At 45.5% G+C, this 11,366-nt stretch overlaps 1 protein-coding gene across 1 annotated transcript; it reads left to right on the forward strand.

The window, feature by feature from the left end:
• Positions 1-9,553: 9,553 nt before the first annotated feature.
• Positions 9,554-10,510, forward strand: LOC117886854 (olfactory receptor 52N2-like). Its single transcript, XM_034788967.1, has one exon. It carries the CDS (start codon positions 9,554-9,556, stop codon positions 10,508-10,510), a length of 957 nt encoding a protein of 318 aa, XP_034644858.1.
• The last annotated feature ends 856 nt before the right edge of the window (positions 10,511-11,366 follow it).

Here is an 11,366-nt window from a genome sequence, read left to right on the forward strand (position 1 = left end):
TTGCCTGGGGCCACTGACTTTAAACTTGTGTGACAAGAGGGGGAAAGGATATCTCCACAGTCATCAAGTGTGCTCTGTCCCAGTTTGTCTGAGCTCAGCACTTCAGAAGTTCACAGTCTGAGTACTTCCTCACACCTAATGTCTTACCACTTCCAGACCAAGCACTGCTCTCTCCATTGCTGAGTTCACTCTCTCTGACCATCCCCTGACCACTTTGAGCATCACCTGTCAGCCCCCACCCCCACACACCCTGTCATTTGGCCTTTCCATGACTTCCAGACCACCAGAAGATACTGCAACTTTCTGACGGAAGGTGTCTTTCCATTAGTCTCTGTGTGAATAGGGTTCTGGATCAGTTTGGCTAAACGGAACCTATGCTTTCTGATAGCCAAAGAAAAAGAGAGCAGCTACAATGCTGAATTTCTTTATCATACGTGCAGTCATCCGGTGAACAAAATGTACCTCATTTTTCTACTTCCAATCCTTCAGGAGGCCTGGAGGATAAACAAAATGTCTCAGTTGAAAAGTGCTAATACAGTAAGCTGCGCAGGATTTGAGGACATTCTACTAGAGCTTGTTGGTGAGAGTTACAAAACTTTGTGTTTTTCAGAACCTTTGAGTCAAATAACTTACCTCTTTGCACAGTTGATTTTGGAGTCACTTTTCACTTGGAACTTTCAAAACACACACTAACAAGTCTCATTGTTGAAGATGTCAAAAGGAAGTGTCGTGATTTCATGTTGGAGTTTGTGAAACAGAGATTGCCACCAAATGTCCAGTTGATTGAGCACAGTAGAAGGACGTAGTACGGCAAGCGATTCAGTCTTTCACCGCCTAGGTTGGCTGATATCTCATTTTTGCCATTGTTTTGTGGAGACCTTGGACAGTTCGATCAGCAATGGAGAGTTTTGCTAATGGAGGTTCACTAGCCTCATACTCTGGACAATCAAGTTGAGCAGTTTTGGGTTGAAGTTCTCCAACAGATGGATGCCTCTGAGGACAAAGGCTTTAGTGAACTTGACTCATTTGCTTTTTCACTGTTGTCGCTACCTTTTAGCAATGCTGCAGTTGAAAGATTTGTTTTTATTAAGTTCATCTAAGAAAAACTGCAGAACAAGATGCAAGACGAACTTTTAGAAAACATTCCCCATGTTAGGGTGTATATGCAACAATACAAAATCTGTTGTGAGCAGTTTACATCAATGAATGAAATGATTGCACTGGTCATTGCTGCTGTATGACCAGCCGCAGAAGGATTTTACTTTTGATGAAGACAGTGAGGATGAAATGTAGCATTTTAGAGACTATCAGTAACAAACTACACCTCTACCCTGATATAACGCTGTCCTCAGGAGCCAAAAAATCTTACCACGGTATAGGTGAAACCACGTTATATCGAACTTGCTTTGATCCGCTGGAATGCGCAGTCCTGCCCCCCCCCCCCCCCCCCGGAGCGCTGCTTTACCGCGCTATATCTGAATTTGTGTTATATCGGGTCGCTTTATATCAGGGTAGAGGTGTAATTCAACTCAAAATATGGACATTGGCTATTATGACTGAACGCATTCGAAATAAATATAATAATGTTATTTTTGGTTTTGCACTATATACATTTTGGGCTACTTTGGGGCTATTTTTAACATTTCCCATTTTTTGTTTGAAACAGCTGCCTACCCTCATTCGGGATACAAGTACCAGTATTGGGGTTTTGAATGTGAATCTGATTTTCATCTCACTTTGTTTTTAATGTGGATGAACTCCTGCTGAGACTTGTAGGTTTTGTTAATCATATCTGTACTAGGTAGCTAACAAAAGCTTTCATTGGTTACTTGATGAGTTAGTAAAAAAACCTGTTAATAAAATCCCCCTTTGTTTCAATAAATAGACTGGGCTACTTTGGGTTAGTTTCCAAGTGATTTGGGGCTATTCATGCAGTAGAAATCTGGCCACTGCAGTAAAGAGGCAGATCTGGGCTAGAGGCAGAGCTGCAGTGTTGAGGCAGTGCGTGGGGGCTGAGTAGACCAGAGCCAAGACCTGGGGCAGCGCAGACCAGCTGCACCTAGGGGGAACAATACTAGGTTTACAATGGTGCCAGGACCGCTCCGGTGGCAGGCCCACATTTGTAAGGTGCCCGTAATAACGACTTGGAGGCCCACAAAGGGTTAATCCAGAACCAAGCAATGCACTGCAAGGTGTGCTGGGAGTTGTAGTTTGCATGCTACTGCCTTCCACCGAGGCCCTTGGACCTGCACTGACAGCTACACTACTAACCCAGAATGCCCCGCACCATGCTGTGAGCTGCCCCAGTTGAAGTGGGTTGAAGGACACAGGATAGGGGCTCCTGGTCTGGCCTCCCCTGCCCCTGAGTCTCCCCTGCGCTCCTGGGGCAGCAGCAGTGCTGTGACTCCCGGCGTGAAGCCCCCGGAAATCGTGGTGCCTGGCTGCAGGCTCCTGGTCACTACATCCATAGTGGCTAGGATGGTATTTTCTGGAAGATCACCAAAGGATTGTAGTTTCTTCAGGAAGTCAGTGGTGTCTCTAAGATAGCTGGGAGTGCTGGTAGTATAGGGCCTGAGGAAAGAGTCCACATAGCCAGACAATCCTGCTGTCAGGGTGCTAATGCCTGAGATGATGGGGCATCCAGGATTCCCAGGTTTATGGATCTTGGATAGCAGATAGAATACCCCTGCTCGGGGCTCTAGGAGTGTGTCTGTGTAGATTTGTTCCCGTGCTTCTTCAGGGAGTTTCTTGAGCAGATGGTGTAATTTCTTTTGATAATCCTTAGTGGGATCAGAGGATAATGACCGGTAGAATGTGGTGTCAGAGAGTTGCCTAGCAGCCTCTCGTTCATATTCTGACCTATTCATGATGACGACAGCACCTCCTTTGTCAGCCTTTTTGATTATAATGTAACAGTTGTTTCTGAGGCTGTGGATGGCATTGTGTTCTGCATGGCTGAGGTTATTGGGGCAAGTGATGCTGCTTTACCACAATTTCAGCCCATGTATGTTGGTGGAAGCACTCTATGTAGAAGTCCAGTCTGTTGTTTCGACCTTCAGGTGGAATCCACGCAGAATCCTTCTTTTTGTAGCATTTTGAAAGTTTCTTTGGGTTAGTGTGCTGTTCAGTGGTGTGTTGGAAATATTCCTTGAGTCGGAGACGGCGAAAGTAGGATTCTAGGTCACCACAGAACTGTAACATGTTCATGGGGGTGGTGGGGCAGAAGGTGCCCCTCCCCAATGGCCATGGAGGAGCAGACCCAATGGCCTGTTGCAAGGGATGGATGATTGGGTGTTGTATATGGGGTATGGAGTGTTCTGCTGGGAAGGTACACAGTTCTGTAATGTAGCACTTGGGTGTACAACTGCACCAGGAATATGGCCAAATTACACACATCTACATGCTGCCATCGGAACTTTGGTGCACAAATGGATCAGTGGAACTCATTGCTGTTAACATTGAACCAGTGCATACTATTTGATTCCATACCAAGTGGTCGAGCTGGTTTGGACAATATCCCATTTCTCTGTGGATATTCAATGGACTCATGATATGGACAAAAAGCACGTGAAACCTGCAGGAGCAGCTTGATACAACTGCCAACAATTGGACACATTTAAAATATATTCTCCAGAATGATGTTAAAAGAATCTTAACCCTGTCCAAGGAGGAGAAGCAGTGCTTCTGGTGGTGCCTCGGATGTTGGACTATATTACAATGGTCAGGACTCGGTGTCACTGTGGATCATTATGGCTGTTGGCCTATTATTAAGTATACTAATTCTGTAAAATATACTGCAGTGGTTAAGGAGGGTACAGAAACTCAAAGCACAACCACTGATTATAAGACATAAAGCTATATAGGCCCTCCACCAAAGTGTAACAGATAACCTGGACCCAACCTGCTCGGGCCTATTGCTATGGGAAGTCTGGAACACTAATTGGAATCCTTGCAGTATGCCCATAGGGAGGAAGATGCAGGGCATCATACTACACAGGGGGCAGTGGAGCAAATGGAGCACCAATACATTCCAGCTCGATACCTGTCCCTTTCAGGAAATGTGCCACCATGTGCCCTATGCATTTCCAGGGACACGTGGGCAGGAGGGTCCCAGAAAAAAAGAGAAAACAAGGGGTGGAGTGTTAGGAGTGCTAGTGACAATGTACGATTTAGGCCTGTATCTTCGCCTGAGATAGAATTTTGGGTCTTGTTTACCCATTTGATTTTTGACACTATTATGTCTATATAGTCTTATATCTTATGCCAATGCATGTGAACAAAGGACAAAGCCACTGTGTGTGTTTTTTCTGCCTGGCCAGATGGTTTTGTTAGTATAATGGAACAGAAAAGATAATTAAGTCTGGTAAGGAGGGGAAAGGTAGGGACACTGGGAAACAAGGCTGTCAGGATTCCCTCTCCACTCTGAACTCTGGGGTACAAATGTGAGGACCCACATGAAAGACCCCCTAAGCTTATATTTCACAAGCTTAGGTTAAAAACTTCCCCAAGGCACAAATTCCTTTCCTTGTCCTTGAACGGTATTGCTGCCACCACCAAGTGATTACAACAAACATTTAGGGAGGGACCACTTGGAGCCCTATCCCCCCAAAATATCCCCCCAAGCCCCTTAACCCCCTTTCCTGGGGAGGCTTGAGAATAATATACTAACCAATTGGTTATAATGTTAGCACAGACAAAATCTCTGCTTTTTAGGACACTGAAAATCAATCAGGTTTTTAAAAGAAGATTTTTTTTTAAAGTAAAAGAATCACACCTGCAAAATCAGGATGGAAGGTAATTTTACAGGGTAGATAAAAAGATGTTAAACACAGAGGATTCCTCTCTGGACTCAACTTCCCAGTTACAAAACAGGAATGAAATTACCTCTTAGCATAGGGAAAATTCACAAGCTAAAACAAAAGATAATCTAACACATTTCCTTGCCTTCCTTACAATTTTTGTAATCTAAATAAATAATGGAGATATCCCATCTCCTAGAACTGGAAGGGACCTGGAAAGGTCATCAAGTCCAGCCCCCTGCCTTCACTAGCAGGACCAAGTACTGATTTTGCCCCAGATCCCCAAGTGGCCCCCTCAAGTATTGAACTCACAACCCTGGGTTTTGCAGGCCAATGCGCAAACCACTGAGCTATCCCCCCTAATCTTAGATACACATTTCAAGTATGTTTTTAGGAGATGTTTTTTTCCTGCCCTGGTCTCTCTCTCTGTCTGAGAGGGAACAAACAACGAGAGCACAAACAAACCCCCGCCCCCTCAGATTTGAAAGTATCTTCTTTTCCCATTGGTCCTTCTGGTCAGGTGCCAACTAGGTTAATTGAACTGATTAACTGTTTACAGGTAAGGGGATTCTGTACCTCTGGCCAGGAGGGATTTTATTTTTACTGGATACATAAGGGTTGTTACCCTTCACTTTATATTTATGACAAAGGCTCTGCGGCATCAGAGGCAGGTATGGATAAAGACCCTGCATCATCAAAGTTATGGTATACATGCTTGCTAGAAACTAACCCCAATAAACGTTCCATTGCCTGTACTTGGGACTTCTGATCTTCTGCTTTCGGTCTGTATGGCAAGAGCTAGAGGTGAGGGTGAAGGGAAAGTCCTCTAACACCTGGTGTCTGCTGTTTGTACTTGGGTGGCTTAGGTAAGCTCATAGGTAGCTCAGTTTGGGTGTGTGGCGCCATCTGCTGTCATGGTGGGTGATAGCAGGGCCTGGAGAAGCTGAATCAACAGCAAAGCAGTGTGAAAATGGGCCAGGTCAGATGGGTGGTTAGAGGGGCACAGCAGCTCCCACGGCTGCCAGACTTCACCCCGAGGGTGACAACCCATCACACTAATACCCTCCAGAGCACAAATTAGGCCCCAGGTACTTATGACACAAGCATGGGGGAGGGAATGTACCCTGAACAAAAGATCCAGATATAGCAGTTGTTTGATTCCTTTTCCACCGTGTTCTTACCCCAGCAGGGCACATCTACCTAAAATACCACCATACTGAAATGGCCCCAGGGCAACAGATTAGGTAAACTCCATGGCTGTTCCCTCGTAAAATGTGGGAAACCATGTGAGATGAACTCCAGGTCATTTTGGTCCTGGGAGTGGAGAAGGACTCATACAGTGATTGGAGAAGCTCCATGATACTAGTTCTGATGCAGGATAACAGAACCCGTTTCTGCATCAATTTCTAAAAGATCAACGCAGTATTGAAATTTGATGCTTTACCGATGCAGAGAGTCGACGAACTATTAGAACAGTTGGGAGCTGCCAGATATGTATCCACTTCTGACCTCACAAAGGGATACTGGCAAGTAACTTTGATGCCAGAATCCTGGTAGAAGAAAGGCTTTTCCATGCCCTTCAGCCTGCATCAATTCAGCATCACATCATTTGACCTCCACAGGGTGGCAGTTAATTTTCAGAGGCTAATGGACTGGAAAATGGTTTATGGTCCCGTATCTTGTGGCAGCATTCCCACACATAGTGCAGATGACAGTACATTACACACAGAAAAAAAAGTCATTGTCAATTGCTAGGCTGAACAGTCTGCAAGACACAGTTTGCTCTGACAATCTGAGCCCCTGGTATCGGTGAATCATTTCTTCACTCCCAGGGGAGGGGATCAGTCTGAAGTTCTCCAGGGTCCATTTTCTGCTCTTCCCGCTGCTCACGGAACTGAGGGAATTGTCTGGGAGTCCTGCCAACCTGAGAGTCTGCAGGGACTGATAAGGAGAATCATAAAGATCGCTGTCCAGCATGTCGAATGTCAGACATGTGAGATTCATACACTGATTCTCAGGGCTCTGCCTACCTGTTGCAGTAAGGAGATTTCCTCTCTCTACTGACAAGGATTTTGGTGAGTTGCCTGTTTTTGCATTAAAGTTAGTGCTAAGGGCTCAGGAAGTGTTCCGGGGTTCAAGTCAAGAACCATCTGGGCAGGAATTCTCCAGCACGGCAACTTAAACTGTCTAGGATTGTAAGAAACACCAAGGGGTTGACCTGGTAAAATTGGAACTACAAACGTATTGGAAATAGTTAAGAGAAATATTTGTTTTTAAGATCAGTGTCCTGTCTCTTACTGTGTCCTTCTATCTGTCTCAGTAGCCTCCCTTTTTTGGTTTATGTGGATTTTCCTCTTGTTTGCTCAAGTTTTCCAATTCAGCAACTTCACTGCCCTGTTAGGAAGTGGAGCTATAGCCTCTGCAGTGGGTATCTGTGTTACCAGAGGGTTCACAACAAGAATGGGTCACACACTGGCCAGATTCTGCTCTCACATTCTGCCTTCAGTGGGTCACTCCAGGTTGACACTGGCTTCCCTGAAGGCAAAATTTGAAATCCCTGTCCTTCATGGCCAGTCTCAGAGTGCCACATAAACTGGGGGTTTCCTTCAGACTCTTTCAGCATCCTAACAGAATAGCGCTCTCTGCAGCAGAACCGAAAGCCGTGATTTTCACGGCTCAGAGCCGAAAGTTAAACACTGAGGGTTTATCTGGTTCCATTGTGAAAGACAGCCAGGAGTTCACCCTAAATCTGCATGTAGGGACTTAAATAAATGGCCTGATTTACACTGGCCATGAGCCTCCAGTGACCTTAACTAGAGTTGTCCCGTGGCCACTAAGGATGGGTGAGCTCGTTTGGACCAAGGAGGAACTGACAGCAGAGTTACTGAAATCTCAAACTCACAGGCCTAAAGGTTTAAAACAATTCAAATAAAAAAAAATTCAGGGAGGGAGAGAGGTCTGCTCTCTCTGAGCCCCTGCATCTCTGGGTCTGGAGAGGACGAGAAGTACTAAAAGGCAGTAAAAAGAAAAGCATGTTTCTGGCTTAGCAGAGACCAGGCGGAGTTGGAAGTGTCACTGGTGGAAGTCCAGGAACATGCAATGTGTGGGTGGGTGCGGGGGAGAGAAGACACAGTATCCAGATCACAGTGGCACAGAGCCCTGAAACCGTACAAAATAGGGAATAGAAATCCTGCCTAACGCATAGACCAAAGAGGTGCAACGAGGCCTCATGAGGATGGGGGGTGTCTCAGTCAGTAACATAATGTGGACCACACTGTAGCAGATTGTCTCTGACACCATCCCCCATCCGGACCATCCCTCCTCCCAGGAGCAGCCCCACTACAGCCGCATGACAACGACAGCAATTGCCAACACAGGAAAGCAGCCTCAGGAAGGTGTGTTTGGGTTTCTAACAGGCTGTGATATGTTAAAGCTTTGTACTGTTTTGATGAAGAGTTACTCATGCGGGCTTCTTTTCCTCTCTGCGTCCTTTCTCCCTCCTGCCGGGTCTGTCCCTCTCTCCTTCCGTGCAGACGTTGAGCTGCTGCTGCTGGGGTTTCCCTCTGTCCAACACAGGAATTTCATCATGGATCAGACCTATGGTTCATCTAGACCAGTGTCCTCTCTCTGATAGTGACAGCCCCAGGTGCTGCAGAAGAAGGTGTAAGAAACCCAGCAGTAGGTGGATGACCGAACAGTCCTGAGGGTGTCACCCTAATGCATAACAGCTAGAGATTGGCTTCTGCCCTGAAATAGATGGGCATATAGGCTTTCCAAAATAATTATTTAGCAGTAACTATTCTAACTGGATAGTCTCACTATCCATGTAAATGTCCACATCCTTCCTGATTCTTGCTTAGCTCATGATCTCAACTCCCTCTTGTGGCCATGAGTTCCTCAGTCTAATTATGCATTTAGTGAAGAAAGCATTCTTTTTTTTATCTGTTTTGTATTTGCCATGTTCCAGATAATTGAATGTCCTCTTGATCTTGTGCTATGAGACAGGAAGAACACATTCTCGATCTACTCTCTATCAGTCAGTATTTTATAGATGTTTATCATTTCCCATCTAATTCGTATCATTTGTAAGATAATAATCCCAGTCTTTTCAATACCTCTCTGTATGAGAGTTTCCCTGGACCCTTGATCATTCTCGTTGCCCTTCCCTGAGCCCTTTCTAGTTCTGCCATATTCTGTGTGAGAAGGTGCCCAGTACTACACAGAGGAGTCCAGAGGAGGGTGAAATATTGACTGACCGATCTCATGGCATTGCATTTTCTGTATGATTCCCCATCCCCCTCCTCCTGGATCCCAGAGATTTGCTTAGTTTCTGTCCGTGCTTGCGCTGTGAGCAGGGTTTCACAGAGCTGTGTACCATGATGCCCAGGTCCCTATCCTGAGTTCATACAGTTAAATTAGAATCTTGTAAGGTGTTTGAGGAGTTTGAGCTTTTCCCTCCAATGGGTATACATGAGGCAGATATTACCATCAAAGTTCATCTGGCATCATGATGCCCATACACCTGGCTTGGTTAGCTCCCTGTGAGGGCTTCTCTGGACTACACTTTGACCTAAATAATCTGGTGCCATCCCTAAATGTTGGCAACTCACTGCTCACCCCCTTTTCTACATTGTTAATAACTATAAAATATTTATCCTACTGTTTGTTATAAAGTGTAATCAACCTCATTGTGTTTCTTTCCCTTCACAGGAACCTTGAGCATTTCTGAGCCCAATCAACGCATCTACCACCTCATGGCAGCTTTCAACCTCACCCCCTCTGACCCTTCAACATTCACACTAACGGGGATCCCTGGCTTGGAAGCTGCTCACATCTGGATTTCCATCCCTTTCACTATGTTCTATATTATCGGCTTGTTGGGAAATTTTACGCTTTTGTTTGTTGTAGGGAAAGAGCGGACCCTGCACAAGCCAATGTATCTGCTGCTCTGCCTGCTGGCAGTCACTGAAATTGGCACCTCTACCTCCATCGTGCCAAATGCACTGTGTATACTTTGGTTCAATTTGAAAGGCATTACGGTGGGTGGCTGCCTCACCCAAATGTTCTTCCTTCATGCAGGTACTGTGATGCACTCAGCCGTCCTTGTGACAATGGCTTTCGATCGCTACGTTGCCATATGTAAACCTCTGAGATACACCACCATCCTCCCCAACTCACGAATAGCTAAGCTAGGGCTAGTGGGTTTGATAAGAGCTGTTCTCTTCATTCTGCCCATGCCCCTGCTTCTGAGCAGGCAGCCATTCTGTGCCAACCGCATCATCCCCCACACGTACTGTGACCACATGGCTGTGGCAAAGCTATCATGTGGGGACATCACCGTTAACAGGATGTACGGCTTGGTGATAGCGTTTGTAGTCAACGGGTCAGACCTGACACTCATTGCACTATCGTACAGTTTGATCATCAGGGCTGTCCTCAGAATCTCCTCCAAGAAAGCCCTCCAGAAAGCTCTCAACACCTGCACAGCCCACATCTGTGTGATGTTGATATCCTATCCTTCCTCCTTCTTCTCCACTCTGACACATCGGTTCGGTCAGGGCATCGCTCCCCACGTTCACATCATCTTGGCCAACCTCTATTTCCTTCTCCCCACCATGTTCAATCCTATCATTTATGGGGTGAAAAACAAAGAGCTTCGTGAGAAAATGGGCAAATACACCTGCAGAATGTACTCACCTGGGGGTCACTGACTTTAATCCTGTGTGACAAGAGGGGGACAGGATACTTCCTCGTCAATCGTGCTCTGTCCCAGTATGGCTGAGCTCAGCATTGTGGAAGTTTAAAGTCTGAGAAGCTCCTCACACCTAACATCTTATCACTCCGTCACCAAGTACCAAGCTCTCTCTGTTGCTGAATTACCTCTCTCTGACCATAACCTGATCTGTTTTAGCATCACCCACCAGCCTCCACCTCCACACACCCTATCACTCGGCCTTTCGGTGACTTCCAGACCACAAGAAGATATTACAGGTTTATGAAGCAAGGTGGCTTTCCATTAGAGCCTCTTTGAACAGGGTTCTTGATCAGTCTGACTAATTGAAGCTATGCTTTCTGATAGCCAAAGACAAGGAAAGCAAGTACAATGCTGGACTTATATGTACAGTGATCCGGTGAGCAAAATTTACCTGATTTTTCTATGTCTAATCCTTCAGGAAGGATACACCAAAAGTTTCCATTGGAAAGTGCTAATACAGGAACTCCACTGCAGGAATTGAGGACATTCTACTAGAGCTTATTGGTGAGAGTTGCGAAACTGTGTTTTTGAGAACTGGACTGTGTACCCTGTATTTGAGTGGTGTGTTTCCCAGAGAGTGATCAAGCCAATTGCAACCATATGATGTGCACTCAGCCACTATGAATTAATAAAATAGAACATTACATAGTATAGGGTTAATTGGAAAGCAGGGTTTTAGATGCAAGGTCAAAATCTAGCTGTCAGTTTCTGCTAATCAGAATGGGAGGAGTGGACAGACAAGTAAATAAGTGATAATGGATGAAAATCTTGAGTTCAGAAACCTCTGATATTAGAAGTTTATTGAAAGTTAG

Source organism: Trachemys scripta, chromosome 1 (genome assembly GCF_013100865.1).
Source record: "Trachemys scripta elegans isolate TJP31775 chromosome 1, CAS_Tse_1.0, whole genome shotgun sequence".
NCBI classification, from domain to species: Eukaryota; Metazoa; Chordata; order Testudines; family Emydidae; genus Trachemys; species Trachemys scripta.

Coding starts and splice junctions, on each gene's coding strand:
- LOC117886854 (XM_034788967.1), top strand. CDS start 9,554: ATGGCAGCTTTCAACCTCACCCCCTCTGACCCTTCAACATTCACACTA.